Source organism: Porites lutea, chromosome 5 (assembly GCF_958299795.1).
Source record: "Porites lutea chromosome 5, jaPorLute2.1, whole genome shotgun sequence".
In the NCBI taxonomy this organism is placed as follows: Eukaryota; Metazoa; Cnidaria; class Anthozoa; order Scleractinia; family Poritidae; genus Porites; species Porites lutea.
In genome coordinates, this window is record NC_133205.1 from 42,338,013 (window position 1) to 42,354,125 (window position 16,113).

A 16,113-nucleotide genomic window follows, 5' to 3' on the forward strand; every position below is an offset into this window, starting at 1 on the left:
ACGGGTTTTCCTTTTAGGTAATTACCTAGGTTTTCCATTAAGGTAATGGGTTGGTGGTGGTGGAGTTTTGTTTTACTCAGGTTCTAACTCTTGTCGTCTAAGTATCATTTTTACACGGTTAAAGGTGCCAGTGGGTGCGGTTTGTGGTCATTTTCAATTAGTTGCAGCTCATTGATCAATTGATCCTTTCCTTGTAGGTGTAATAGTGTGATCGTTTTTCAGCTGTCATGGCTGTTGTAGTTCAATAGGGCCACATTTTCCTTGTATCCAAGTAACTGCATGGGAGAGAACAGCTTTCTTATTGAGAACGTCACTATCTTTGTGCCCCATTTTAATATTGATCCACCATCAAAGCCAGCTGCATTGAGTGAGTTTTTTTGGTCATTCTGGCGGGAAAACATGATTGCCGTTGTCATTTTACCACGAGTTTTAGCGAGAATGTTATGGTAACGGGAACAAGTTATAACGTGTTAGAGCTTTCAACATTTTGTGACCGGGCGATGGCTTAAGCTCCTTCTGTAAAGATAACAGTGCTAATTTTTTTGGTGAAAAAGAATTGTAATGAAGCTTTCCAGGGTGAGAATACGCGAAAAAACTTTAAGTCATGTCTCGTATTCGTAGTCGTTCTCGTCCTAGAATCTCAAGGTCTCCGTCTAGTTTTCCTTCATCCCCTCCCATGAGTCCCTACACTCCTCAACCATACCCCAGTCTTCTCTCACCCAAAATACACATAAATATACGACTGGGTACCAGTCTACCTTTTACCCCACCCACATTTCTGAGGAATCCTAAATAAAAGAGATTCAGTGTTCTCAGTATTTTAGTCTTGCAGGCAAAGTTGTGAATGGATAAGCTTTCCTAGTCCCTAGGCCTCATTGTTGAGCACGGCCGATGCGTTTAAGGTCACGTGGTCCGAACGACTGTTTTCTTTCTCCGGGCCATTCGTCTCGGACACGTCAACGAAATGCATTGATGGAGGACGCCGGACTAGGCAATGGATGAACCTAGAATCCCAACGCTCTTCCTGCCCAAGTGCTCTTATTCTAAAACAACGATTCCTCTAATCTGATAGGCTATCAGCAGCCTTGATTTCAGCATTATAATAGGACTCTGCTCGAATGGTTTTCATAAGTTATTATACAATTATTGGATGAGGTTGAGCATGATATCATGCGAAAACCGAATTAAATAATTTTTTCATTATACATTTTTTAAACAATAGGCAAAAGAAGACATTCATCTGTTGAAAAATGGCTTTATTTCAAAACTAAGGTGAGAGTGACACTGAAAAACTTAACCAAGATCATTTAAAAATTTTAAAATACAATAATAAAACCTTTGTCTGAATAAAGTATACATTAAAATAGAAAAATCGTTAACGGAAAATCTTTATAAACATTAATTGAAAGTCTCTGTTTCTGAAGAGGACACTCCAAGGGGCTTGGTAACCAGGAAGACGTTGAACTTGACATGATAAATGCAATATCTGCAGCAGATATAGCATTTATCATGTCAAGTTCACAAGCTATTGTGAATTGATCGAATGCTCTCGACCAATCAGATTTTTCATAGTGAGTCTGATGTATAATAAATAACAATTATTCACCGAAGTGGAGGTGGCTAGTCCTGGATATTTACCGAACTGCGAAGCAGTGAGGTAAATATCCACGACTAGCCACCGACACTGAGGTGAATAATTGTTTTAGTATATACTAAAACAGTGAGATCATTGAGCACAAAAATGTTGATTTTTAACTCAAATACTGTTGCCAAAGATTACAATTTTGGCGCGTAATGACCGGGCGGCTGCGGCCGTCGCTTTATTCTTGCCGACAATTAAAACTTTTCAAGGCATTTGTTTAGCTCTTGCGGGGAAATTTCTTCAAAAGGAGTTGTGAATTCTTTCTGTATTTAAAATCATTATATAAAAAAAGATTATTAAATTTAGTTTGAAGCTTATTTATGAACAACTCAACTAAATAAAGTAAGCAAGACTTAAACTTAATTTGCATTTGTAAACAAAAACTTTTTCACCAGTTTTATCGATAAATTAGTGTCAAAAAGACAAAGCTTTACCTGTTAAAACTTCCAATCCGAACTTCGTCACCTTCTTCGTGTATTTCGGAAACAGCTTGCTTGATTAGTTGTGAAATTTGTTTGTTTGTTTACGGCAGAAAACCGGGAAGGCATTTTGCTCGCAACTTACGCGAGTTTGGCGTTGCTCGCTCGGAGGAACTGGAGGTGAATCAGTGAATAGTGCAGGATATTCACTGATTGGGTAGCCAATCAGAGCGCTCGAAAAACACTATCCACTGTTTTAGTATATACTAAAAACAATTATTCGATGAACTGAGGCTTATGTAATATCCGGAATAACCTAGTGTTATCAGCAACCGTCTTCAGGTCAGCTGACAACACTTACTTCGACCTTGATTATTCTGGAAATCACTAAAACCTCATCCATTCATTGCTTAATTTAAAATTGTTAAAATAATTCCTGGCAGCGGCCCTCCAAGGATGGGTATTGGTAGAAAAGTTTCAATTTCAGTGAAGAAATGATTAATCATTTGACGTGCAGATTTTTATTTGTTTTAAAAAAATAGCCCTCTTGGATAACTTAAATAACTGCAATTTAGTTGCTTCCTCAGGGCATAGTGGAGGAGACTGGTTGGGAAAGCTGGCAAACATCAAAGTTGAAAACAACGGTACTGCAGTTTATGTTGGAAGCTACCTGACGTGCACAATCCTTTGTTTTTTTTTTTTTTCACAAATTGTGACTGAATAAATTAATGCGATGTTTCTATTGGTCGGTAAGTTCAAAATGATAGGAATGCTAAGGTAACAAAAACATATCACAAGAGAGTCTAATGGGTTTCCGAACCATTTCACTTTAAAGGAACTGTGTCACAAAATTCTGCCAAACTGGGAAATTACAAAATGCCCGTTAAATTAAGAGAAACAAAAAAATAATTGCTTAAAACTTTAAAGGAAGGTTCAAATAACATAACAGAAACAAAAGATACCATGGATGGGCAAAACTGCAAAAGATTGAAACGAATTGAAATTAGGGTTCTTGAAAACTGTTCAGCCTAATAGTTTTTCAAAGTTGATCCCTGCTGCTTGCAACTTCAGAAATAATGCTCAGGAGACATGATTATTTGTTTGTCTCGGATCTTTGATTTTGTCATTCACCTGTAATTTCTTTGCTTACTTTCAAGTTCCATAGCGATTGAGGGCGAGTAATTGGAAACATTAAACAAAATGAACTAGACGGCTGTTAATAACCATGCTCAGAGCGGACACAAAGAATAATATGATAAAGTCAATGGTCAAATACTTTATTAGATTAAAGGTAAAAAGGTAAATACAATGCCAAACAAGCTTTGTGATTCTCCATGTTTGTCAAAAATCACTCTTTTGTTTCTAAAAACAGCAATAATTTATGACAGCAGCTTCATTATGTACCAGCAATCAACATAAGAGAAAACCTTCCCTTCTGCACAATTTGAAGAGTACATCTTTACAAGGCATGGGCATGCCCTTGATTTTAAAAAGGGAATTGAATGAGACTGTTAGGCATATACTAAAGAAAAACTACATTGACTACAACAATAATTCTATGTGAATGAAATGAGAACACCTAAAAAATCTAATAACAATTTACAAAGATATTATCCCACAAAGCAGCAGATGAAATAGAAAATTTCTAATAAAAATAAGCAGTTTCATGCAAGTCTTGGATCCCTGTAGACAGAGTTCCTGATAAACACACTTCAGTAAAAGCGCCCTAATAGCCACAGTACTGCAAAGTTCAATGACAGAATGTTCTAATAAGGTTTATATCCACCGCCGCCAGCGCCTCCTCCGCGTCCACGTCCTCCTCCACGCCTGTTTGGTCCATAGCCTGAAGGTTCAGAGCTGTATTGACCCATGTTGTAGCCTCCACCATAGCCTCCACCACCATAACTGCTATACGCACTATACCCTTGATCATACCCATTACCGTATGCATCATAACCATAACCATAACCATAATAATCATTGTCATAACTACCGCCGTACTGTTGACCTCCATAACTATAACCTCCACCTCCTCCACCACCACCACCACCACGAGCACCACCTCTCCCTCCTCTTCCACCACCACGGCCACCACGTCCACCTGCACTTCCTCCGCGACCTCCGGGTCCTCCTATCTCTTCTGCTTTTTTCAGTTCAACCTTCTTGTTTTTGATGGTGCAGTTCCTAACAATGAAGAGCTTGTCTACAATATCTTCATTGTGGAATATAGCAAATGCATAGCCCTTGAACTTGTTAGTGTTGCGATCTCGCATTAGTTTGATCTGCTCTGGAGGATGGCGGGTGAAGATGGCCAGCACTTCTTTGATGTCTTGTTCTGTGGCTTCTTCGTTTAATCCTCCGATGAATAGCTTCTTAGTTTTTGTCTGAGCCAAGGGGTTTGGATCATCTTTAGGAATAGCTCGCCGTAAAAACACAGTCTGACCATCAATGGAATGTGGTCGGTCCTCCAAAATGGTATCGACAACTGCTTGGTCAGCCATTGTGACAAAAGCAAACCCTCTTGGATTTCCCTCGTTGTCTGCGACAATATTGACTTCAGTTACTTCTCCATAATTGCCAAAGAACTCTCTCACAGTTTCTTTTGAGGTCTCAGGCTTAAGTTTTGCAACGTAAAGCTTCTTGAGATCAGGATTCTCATACCAGTTCTCGGTAGCCATGTTAGATCAACCCTACGAGTAAGAAGAAGCCAAAATTATCAATCAGTATTACAACACACAACTAAAATGGCTGCAACTACCAGAATAAATATTAACCTTAAATAGCAAAAAAGGACCATCTACATAATGGCACAATTTTATTAAAAAGAAAATTAATAATGTAAAAGCCAAACATTAGTTCAAAAGCTGCAAACTAAAACTTAGAAATTTTTTTTACAATCATGAAATAAGCACAACTCAAAAATTGCTGAAAAGAGAAATGAGAAACTGACACAGTGGGCTGTTTGAATAAAAATTTATTTAACCAAGAACACTATGTTATTAATACTAAAAAATGATGAGCTTTAATATTTAGAAGCAAAGCTGGAATGAGCTGATCTACATCAAACTTTTTTCGCACATGGGTCATTTCAAAAGAACCAGTTTTACTATGAAGGTGTTTTCACAACACAATGCAAAAATGCTGCTTTTTCCACACCAGAGGCATGTTTAATCAAATATCGAAAATGTATGCTCAATGTATGAGTTGTGGTTCAGTTTTATTTCCCTTTGTTTAAGGAGAGAAATGTATGATAATAAATTTGAAACAAGGGAAAATAATAGAAAATAAACCACAGCATATGCATATATTTGTTCTGTATAAATACTTATTTTGGGTAATGCACTCCTTTACTACCAAGTAGCCTGTACTATAGACAAAACTAAACTCTGGTTAAGTCTGTCTGAGAAGTAATGCCAAAATCCTTGTTCTAGGCCCCACCTGTGTACCAGGATTTGAGTGCATGCCATGATTGGCCTGTTAAAAAAGCCATTGTTGACTTGCTAATCGGGTTGAAAGGAAATTCAAACACATTTCTGTTAAATTGTTGAGTCCGTTTAGGGCCCACAACAAGGATTTGGGCACTGCTTTAAGGAGGTTACTAACTAGGGTTAACTTACGTGGGTGATAAAGGCTAACTACCAAAGGGCTTCTACTTTCAAAACAGAAGTTCTAAATCATTCTGGGCTGATAAATGACATTTGAAAAAATACACTTTGAACAGGGCAAGTCAACATACACAACAATAATCTGGCCAACAACATACAACAGATGAAAACTGATACAGAAACATCATTACGGTGAGGAAAGTGAATATGCTTTTTTGGGAATACTTATATCCTTTCAGAAGCAACAAAGAATCCTAAATCTTTTGTGCTCTCAGCTCAGTGAGGCTTTTTTCCTTCCACGTTAAGGTGCCACCTTTTGTCACTACTGTAGTTAGTATTTGTAAAATAACGAGCAGAAGTTCAGGAATTAATAAATTTTGTGAGGACCCTCAAAACACCAACAAAGCAAAAATGGGCTTTGTCTCCTGGATAAAATAGTTCATAAGCAAAACAGAGAAGAGTATTCGAATTTACAAAAGATAGAGTGGCTGTCACTAAAAACTGAAATACCTCACTGGTGCCAGACACCTTGTTGAATGAATTATGTTGATCATTTCACCTTAATAACCTTAAATTTCGTGAATGCTACTGTGCCAGGTAATAAACAAAACCTTTAAAGCTCCATAGAACACAAAGACTGTACAAAAATGCAGTAAGGACAAAATGAAAAACATGAAGAGATCACTTGAAAAGAAAACCCTTGGAAGACTTGCTTCTTTGCATCTTTGTCATACATAGATGGAAAACAAACTGTTGAAACTGGAACCAGGAAAATCAATGGGAAACTTCTCTGAAACAATCTTTCTTTGTCTGCAAAGGATGGGTCACGTTTGCTATGCGGTTGACTTCAGCCGAGGAATGCACCTTTGCAATTTTCTTCCCTTATTTTGTTCACTCAGAAATCTTCAGGAAACTGGAAAACGTCTCTTGAAAACAGAGCAATATGCCTCTGTTTAAAATGGAAATTCAAATTTGAAGAAAGGTATGAAAACTTCATCAGGAAACTCTCTTCTTGCCCTATCCAAGCGTTACAAGCTCACACTGTGTAAAACATACATGTTTTTCGAGGAATCCGTCGCCTTGTAGCCCTTAAGGAGCGTATAAGTGTACTAGTTACCCATCTTTAGATCCATCGTCCACGCATCCAATGACTTTGTCATCTAGTGACGCTGTCATCCTCGGTAGACGCCATGACACTTCGCTGCATTGCGATGGCGGCGGAAAGGAATTCCGGCGGCAGAAGTCGCATTGGTTAGAATTTTCTGCCAACACAACTGTCAGTTCAGTACGGTAATGTAATTTTAAGTATAAATAGTTCTCACGTTGTCGAAAGCTTCTTTTACTGCAAAAAGAAAATTGGGGACCACGCGGTTTTCAAACACACCGCGGAATAAATTACCGTGAAAGCTTGGCTTTCTCTCTACACGTGGTCAAAGAATAACTTGCTTGAATTCTTTCGTCAGCAAACTAAACGCACCCCAGTTCACTACGCTTCTTTTATGTAGTGAGAGAGAAAGTTTCAACAAAAGCTCTTCAGTCTTTATTCTCATTTTAAGCTTTTATCAAGGAAGGATATTAAAAACTTGCATTTTGGAGTACGTCATCGACGAAAGAATGAAGCGTGAAAGCAAAAAAAATTCCTCATATTTATCACAAGAAAACAAAATATATACCTTGAGAAAAGAAGGATAAAGCAATAAACGAGGTTCATAATTGCAGGGTTCGATAACTCTTACCTGGAGGCAAAGTTCCAGAACACTTTCTTATCTGTGAAAACTGCCGACCACCCGTACAAAGCGACAGAGCGAGAGGCAGAAATCAGGCAGCGAAGATCAAAGTCACGTGGTCTGCAGCTACCCGAGCCCGCGCTATTTTGGCAAGTACCTAACATGACAACGAGGCGCTCGACAGGAGCCCGAGGCCCGGGGTGGGGCGGGGGGCACTCCCTTATTTGGCCAAGGCGGGTATGTTAAGGTTTTCATGCTGTTTGATGATTTATGCTAGATACTTAAAATAGGGTACACGGTCTCACTATTTTGCGTGTCGAACAAGGTCAGGGTGTTTTTTTGGACTGGAAACGTTAAAAAGAACGTGAAGGTTGGCGATGCGCGGTGACCAGTCAGGGACAACCAACGTCGGTTTCCTCCTAAATGCATCGAAAACACTTTTTAGAGTATCCAGAGTACTTTTAGATCCTTATGAATACATTCTAAGCGGCGCTATAAAATTTGTTTCTGTTCGGTGATCCTAGGGCAAATTTGTTTAAATATATAATTTTTGTCCTTTTTTTTTTTTTTTTATTAACTTCTTCCTCGCCTTGCCGTAAGGACCTGTTTGCCGTTTCATATTTTTCTACAAGTTGTTATTGTACTGATCCGGGTCTACAACTGAGAGATCCGGGATCCGGCACTCATTGGTTCGTCGCTGTGGACTTGCTTATATTTAAGGGCAACTACCCTGGTTCCTGATAATTCGCGGCGAAGCCGTTCGTTTACCAGAGTAGGTCGAAGAAAAAGTCCTTCATGGAACAACATGGAGCCACAGACAATATAAAAAGTAGAGTGCACTCTGAACAAAAAATGCCTCATTTTACAAAAACGCCAATTTTGCGCTGTGATCACTGCTATAAGGTACCTCGCACATATTATGCAACTCTAGAGGAAAAACAAAATTAAGCAACACCCCTTCCGACAAAATGAACGGATTCCGGATCCATCGGGAATACCTGTTGATAAATGTTTAAAGACATGAAACATTGACATGACCCATTTCTTTCAGTCAACGGTCCACACAAAAACTTACTTAGCTAGTTTATACAACTCTAAGGGCTACAATGCAACCTAGGATAATTCAAACGCGGAGACCCAGGGGCGATCAGTCGGGCCGGGTTAAAAGAAAACTTTCGTCGCGCCTTTTGTCCCGGCCCGACTGACCGCTTGAGGGGCTTATTTTTGAAGGGGCTTATATTCGGAGGGGCTTATTTACGGAGGGAAATTTGCGTTTCTAAATTGATTGAGCTAGCCTTATAGTTGGAAGTTTTTGCTTTGTTTTACTTTGTATTTGAGGCTAATTTTCCAAGTACAAGCCCCCGGGAGGCTTATATTTGGAGGGGCGATTTAACGGAAGATTTTTTGCGTTACCTGTTTGGGGGGCTTATATTTGGAGGGGCTTATACATGGAGGGGCTTATTTTCGGAATTTTACGGTATTTTACCAAAAATAGTCGTTGGGTGCCCCTATTAGTGATACCAGCGTTGTATTTTCAAAAAACTCAAATTTCATGATGTTTTAAATAGTTTTAAAAGACTTAATTTCTTGTGTGAAATGAAATGATCAGAGTCGTAAAGTTGGTTTCTTGGGTGCCCCCCCCCGGGCTCGATTTTGGTTTCAAATGTAACGAGCAGGCCTTTATCCGCCCTCCTAACGAGGGGGCGGGCCTGCGTGCCGGGCGCTTGAAAGTAGACGCACTTCGCAAACACGCTTACCCTCGCGCGCCCCGTTCTTTCCCTGCTTGCACCCATAATAGGGACTGGTAAGAAAGAATGGGGTAGACTGGACCGCAGTACAGTAAAAGGAGGTGGGTCAATAGTATTTTACACTACGAGTAGCCCCCATTTTTCCTCAGGGATAGTAGAGCGAGCGAAACGTGAGCGCCCGTGAAATCACCCCAAGCGAGAAAAGTGAGACGCGGTGGGGAGAGATTGCGTTTCGCTCGCTCTACTATCTCTGAGAAAAAATGGGGACCACTTTAGCCTAATAGTGTTTGAGCCCTGCGCGAGGGTTGGGTCGTTCAGCTAGTCTTGTAGACTGCGCGCAGTCTCTTATTTTTCTTTTGAGTCACAGGGGGGCGGGGGGTGGGTCATCCTTGATCCTTACTGGGACATTTGGACACTTTCTTCCGTGTCCAATAAAAATCAAAAAAAAAAAAAAAAAGGCAAATGATTTGAATACACATGTAAAATAAAGCGATTTTTGTTTCTTTTTACACTTCTGCACTGCTGAGAACTGCATTCTATCAGTGCACAAACCTGTTTCAAGCTCAATTTGGTTAATTTGATGATTTTATATTGAAAATGGGCAATTTCAAACCAATTGGTAAATTCCTTTATTCACGTTGCTACCATGGAACCTAAAGAGCCAAAGTTCAGCGGATGTCAGCCAAAGTCTGGTCATGTTTGAAATGCTTAATGTTTCCACTAAACAAGAACAGTAATATTTCAATGTTAGCTCCTGGTATTCATCAGCCATTGAAAAAACCTTGATCATTGAAACACTATATCCATAATCTTTTGTCATTTAGTGGAATAGGCAAGGGGGTGGGGTTTGATCCCACCTAGTCCATTCAGGTTCTTTTGATGCCTAAAATCCTCCCAGAGCACAACTTGAATGGCCAAGAGAAGAGCAGTTCCACACACTGCAGTACTCTTACTGTGGTAATCCCGCACAAACAATGTGCCAGCTACAGTAAAAAACCCATGTATAAGACCCTAGTTTTTAAGAACCTGTTAGGCTAATATTGGCTAAATAATAGGCTATTTCATAATTTATAGTTGGGGCCACCTTAGCACTCAAGAGTGACTGACACCACAAAGCATTGACTGGGCACCAGGCCATTTAATAATTTATTTATAGTCAGGGACCATCCATCCATCTATCTGCCCTGTGACTATAAATTATTTATGTGGGTTAAAACTGGGTTTTGGAACCCAGCGAAAGTGTTTCTTTCCCCTGAATAGAGGTGACCCTTTAATAGAGGTTAAACAGATTATGTGGACATTTTTCCATGACCAAATTTTATGTCCCCTGAATGGAGGTGTCTCCTGAAGAGAGGTGTCCCAATGTGAGAAAATTACAACAACAACTCAAGCAATTAAATGTTAATTTTCTCAGATCGTACTTCAATTTATTCAAGTTCAATAAAGGTAACAAAGACAAGATCAAATTATAATGATCAAACCATTTCCTGGTGAACTGACAAAGTGATCTCTTTACTTGTCATCCTCCTCAAATGAACTGAAAATAGAATCTGGAGCAAAACAAAATTATACTGCACAATTCTAATATAGGTAAGTGTGACGTCATATTACCATGGTAGCAAAAGTTTTGGATGGCAACGGCAACAAAAAAGCAATAGGTTTACATCAGCAAAATAATCACTTTGCACATGACCATGCTTTTTTTGTACATATCTTAGCTGCTATTTCATGACTGCCACATGAAACCTTCCTAATTTTAGGTGCCCACTTCATAGTACCTGAACACAACACAAAAAATGTTCTTTTTCTTAACTTAGGCCGGGTTCAGACTCCGAACTTTTCATGAGCCGAACCTAATTTGAATTAAGGCTGACCCAAATCATTTAGACCGGCTGAATTGATTCAGACACTGATCTTAATTGCAGCTGAACTAAGTTCAAAAGGCGAAAAATGCTCAACTAAATCGCCGAAAATAAAATTAAAAATATTTTGTGTTGTTTGAGCTATATTTCCTCATAAACTCTGGTATGCTATTGTAATATTATGCCATAATGTTATTGGTGGGAGAAATGTTACAATGCGAACAACATCTTTTTTGAGCATTTTGTGTCATCACAAATTCCTAAGGATCGGACTCAACAAGTATTTTTTGCACAATTAATGATGTCATGTGTCATACCGTAAAATTCCGAAAATAAGCCCCTCCGTGTATCAGCCCCTCCAAATATAAGCCCCCCAAACTTGTAACGCAAAAAACCCTCCGTTCAATCACCCCTCCAAATATAAGCCCCACCAGGGGTTTGTACTTAGCAAATGCCCTCAAATACAAAGTAAAACAAAGCAAAAAAGGTAAACTTCCTTCCAACTATAAGGCTAGCCCAATCGATTTTGAAATGCAAATTTCCCTCCTTAGATAAGCCCCTCAAAAAGGGCCTTTGAAAAATATAATCCCCGGGGCTTATTTTCGGAATTTTCGGGTATATTATGACATCATCCATCATCCCTTCCTTATCAGTTCTCAATATTTAAAGAGAAAGGGGGGTTGACAGCCCTGAGACCATGAGATTGGTGTCATCATTGGTGTCATCGAATAATACAGGAGAGTTGGCATATACGGGTGAAGTGAAAAATAGAGTCTCCAGATTTAAGATCTCAGGAGGTAGTGGCATCTCTGTTACAGTGGTGGTGCAATCACAATAATCGCATAATTGATTTATACAGTGCTGATACACAACAATCACGATTTGCTAAGTAGTACTTTTGCAGCAGATTGAGTGGTATTTCATCTGTTGCTAGCCAAACATGGTGCAAGAAATTTTGCCCTTCCATCATGTATCTGCACCCCTGAAAAACAATTTGTTTAATAAACATTTACACTTAACATTTAAAATGGAAAGATCATACATATTTCAATCAGCAACAACTCCATTTTAAGTACAGCACCATTCAATGGTGAGATACACAGGAAAAAATAACGGATTCCCATTTTTGGATATTTTAGGGTATTTAAAGAATACCCACAAAAATCCCAAATTTGGAAGAGTGAGACAAGTCCCAATCTGGGAACTTAGTTGGGAATTCCCTGGTTGGGACTTGTCTCACTTTGCCAAATTTGGGATTTTTATGGGTATTCTTTAAATACCCTAAAATATCCAAAAATGGGAATCCGTTTTTTTTTCCTGTGATATTTTGTGCAGGTTTTAAGCACTTTAATCCACTAATAACTAATGCTTGATGGGCGATTTCAAAGATACATCTGGCAAATAGACTCATATGCAGTAAAAAAGCAATCAGATTTACACCAAAACAATCAAGAAGAATAGTTTACTTTCCCATCTCTGCCTTCTGTGACTCATTCTAAGACCCATGCAAATTTTAGCGCTCACCTTCAGACCCTGGCCCTGAGAGAAATATCCACAATTTTCAAGCAAACCACTGAAACAAGGTCATTGTCTCGGACTTCTAACACAGTGAGGTTATATTAGTTACATTTGGCCTGCCCACAACAGATTCCAAACATATTTTTACAGCTGATCCGTCCGTTTTTTAAATTGCCAACTTGTGTCTCTTAAAACATGCAACTGCTATTCTTCTGCAAAATCACGCATCAAGTACAAATTTATACAGGGTGGAACTGTCAGTGAACATTTAACAGCTCAATGAGATTTTCACCTTCTGCTCAGAAAAAACTCATTGTATGGAAAACTGATCGTTAAAAAAGTTAGCTTTACTTTCGTTTTTTCATCAGATCAGGGCAACCATTAAAGAGCAACTTAACTGCAGATAAAAATTTTGTGGTAACCCTAACCCTTAACCGTGAGTGAAAGTAAAAAGATTAATGTAAGTCATGTGTTGTTGCATAGTTTACTTGTTTTTGTAGACTTCAAGGTGCACAACATTCAGTAGCATTCCTATCATTTGGATCTTATTGGGTAAATAAACGTTGCATTAGTATATTCTGTCACTATTTGGGAACAGAAAACAAAGGATTGTGCAACATCAGCCAGAAGCGTCCAACATAAACTTTATAAGCACCGTTGCTTTCATCTTTGATGTTTGCTGCCTTTCATAACCTGAGTCTCCTTTACTACCTAAGGTTGGAGCTACACTATTGCTTGTTAGCAAAGTGTTGGCTGATTTTGTAAAAGATAAAGAGTGCCCATTTAAGCAAGTTTTTATCTAGATTTTCGCAGCTTTCCATATTTGGGGATTTTCAAGTTCCCCATAATGCAATAATTTGTTTTCCCCACAAAATTTGCAAACAAAAGTTATTCAGGTCAGTAGGATTGTAAATAGATTGTATAACAAATAAACTTGCAAAATTTTGGAGGGAAAACAAATTGCATCATGGTGAATGTGAAAGTCCCAGATTGCCTAACATTAATGGTTACCAATTCTAGCCTAAGCATCGCTCTGATTCATTAGACAAAGGAATTTTCTTCCACTTAACTGTACTATCTTTCTTGACCAAGGTGTATATGGGTCATATGGGCAAACTGGCAACATTTAGCTGGGGGTAACCGTACAATGGACTGCATCCTATCCAGGGATGGGGGGGGGGGGGGTGGGGCGTATTAGCAAACTCCTGGACCAGGTTGTTCAAAGATGGGTCAAGATAACTTAGGGTTAGAGTGAATTTTAAAATTTAGATATGAAAGCTTGATTGACTGGATGACCTAAAATAATAACTAGTTCTCTGAAATGAATAAAGAAAATTATATTTTGAACAACAACAAAAAAGAAACTCAAATATTAAAACTTATCCCTCGGATGGCACTAAAAAATTGGCCTTCAAACAATGGTGTCATGGGCCCAGGGTTAAGGACACTGAAACCATGATAAACTTTGGCTGTGTCAGGTTCAATCTTTGTCCTTCTCCTGCCTCATTTAATTGTCCCCACAGGAGGAGGCACCCTAGCACCTGGCGCGTATATAAAGAAAAGTACTTACAGTTGAAATATACAGTCCGTGTCCCAGAGAAAATCTTGATTTGCTTAATTAGAGGCCGTGTGGAATAGTTCGGTAATGATGATGTTTCTATTGTCTACACCCACAAGTGGGAGATGGTTAGGATGATATAAAACAAAATCCCTGAAGGGACTGCTTAGGTTGATTTTGTGACACTTGTTGTACAGCCATACTTCAATACCCTTTTGAATTACATGCTAATGACATTCTGTGGAGCAACTGTTTTGAAAGTTATGGACCAAAAGTCTCCTTAAGCACAGATGAAGTTATAAGGTGCGGACAACTCTGTATGTATAAACACTTGGAGAGTTAGCCAGACACGAGTTTATCATTCACAAATCTTTCATTGGATACATTATTTAACGGACACTCTTTCTCTCTCTATGAGGGAGTAAGACTCAGTACACAAACAAGCAAGATGAGTGAATCAACAGCTAGCTTATCACTAGCAGAATGATGGATGATTACAGAAATTCACCAACAATTAAATTATATGCTGATGTACTCCCTGCTCGCAGATATCTTTCTATAAGGTATCTTTTAAGCATTGTCTTTATAATACTATAGTTAAAAAATGACTAGAATGAATGGGCATGAGTTGATCTAACCTTTTAATTTCTAAGGCTTACTTTCAAGCATATAAAATGAACTGTATATAAAAAGTGACAGAGAAATGGTGAAAAAGTCCAACCTCTGATCAGATCTTTTCTTATGGTTTAGAATAAAATATCCTCAAAACTGAGAATGTTTTGATCAAAGCTGTGTAAATCAAACTGAATCAGTGCATCAGGAACCTGGCATTTCCTGTTTTTATCCCATCTATTGTATGGAAAATGTGTGAAAATCTTCAGTGAGAATTGGTATATTTCAAAGAGCTTCACCATGACCAAGGATACAATTGACTGACAACAGAGCTGGGGCAGCTGTAATGTCAACTATTATTTAGGAAGAGACCACAGTCAAGATTTTGAGGAGTATAGAGTCATCAGGATAAGTAGGAAATGGTCACCTACATGTATTCCCCTCCCTATACCTACACTGTAATATCTTTTTGCATGAGAGGTACAGGGGTCAATTTAATAAAATCTTTACAAAGGTAGCTATTAGGCCAGAAATTAGACATATTCTTTTGTTTTCTGTTTCTAGTAAGCGACCACCTGGCATAATCATGTATGATTGTAGGAAAACCATTGCCCCAATGTCCCAAAAAATCAGTTTTTAATATTGCTGACCAGGCATGCCCACATTTTACAGCAGCTGACTTAAAAAAGATGGCTGTAATATGATCTGAGTGCAAAAAAGTGGATTGTTACATTGATGCAAAATGCTATGCACAAAGTTTCAACAGTTCAAAGCTCTATTCGGTGTGAAACTTTATTGCCAGTTGTCTACTTGACCAAGTTTAGCTTGGAAAAAGGTTAAGTTTTCATGACTTTTTTGGTAGACAACCACCTCCCGTAAGCAACCATTTTGTTGTGCACCAAGGGGGGTCACAGGAGAGAGCTGACCGTATTTTTAAAACTCAATTCATCAACTCTGTAGTTGAAAAACATTTTACATTTCACCCCCCCCCCCCCCACTCCATTAAGCTCATGTACCTTTGTTCCAGGTTCACAGGAAAAAATAACAGAGACTTGTCTCACTCTTCCAAATTTGGGATTTTTGTGGGTATTCTTTAAATATCCTAAAATATCCAAAAATGGGAATCTGTTATTTTTCCTGTGGTTTCTTTTAAAACCATTTCCTTTGTTCAAAATAATATTATTATGACCCCTTATACATGGTTCGAGCAACCCTGCCATCATTGCACAGCATTTAGGCTGTAAACGCAGCAGCCTCTTCTCACCTGCCATCACTAGGATGTTTTTGGGAGAAAAACATCTATGTTTCGGCCTCAAAATTCCATACCGATCATCACATAAAACAATGTTTACTAAATTACTCTGGGAGCCATGAGGATGGCTATCCGATTACTGATTCAAGTTTGAGTTTTTGTTTCTCCCT

General features: G+C 38.7%; 1 protein-coding gene across 4 annotated transcripts; it reads right to left on the minus strand.

Moving 5' to 3' along the window:
• Positions 1-3,322: 3,322 nt before the first annotated feature.
• LOC140937811 (RNA-binding protein Musashi homolog Rbp6-like) lies at positions 3,323-7,496 on the minus strand. 4 transcript variants are annotated; one of them, XM_073387387.1, is made up of 3 exons: positions 7,403-7,496; positions 6,784-6,928; positions 3,323-4,751 (listed from the first exon to the last, which is right to left on the minus strand). In XM_073387387.1, the coding sequence occupies exon 3, from the start codon at positions 4,737-4,739 to the stop codon at positions 3,828-3,830; it is 912 nt and encodes a 303-aa protein (XP_073243488.1). In that variant the 5' UTR covers positions 4,740-4,751; positions 6,784-6,928; positions 7,403-7,496; the 3' UTR covers positions 3,323-3,827. The 4 variants fall into 4 exon arrangements, with proteins under 4 accessions (XP_073243488.1, XP_073243485.1, XP_073243487.1 ...); XM_073387384.1 differs by having other exon boundaries at positions 6,723-6,928; XM_073387386.1 differs by having other exon boundaries at positions 6,723-6,940; positions 7,403-7,484.
• Positions 7,497-16,113: the final 8,617 nt, after the last annotated feature.

Coding starts and splice junctions, on each gene's coding strand:
- LOC140937811 (XM_073387385.1), bottom strand. CDS start 4,739: ATGGCTACCGAGAACTGGTATGAGAATCCTGATCTCAAGAAGCTTTAC.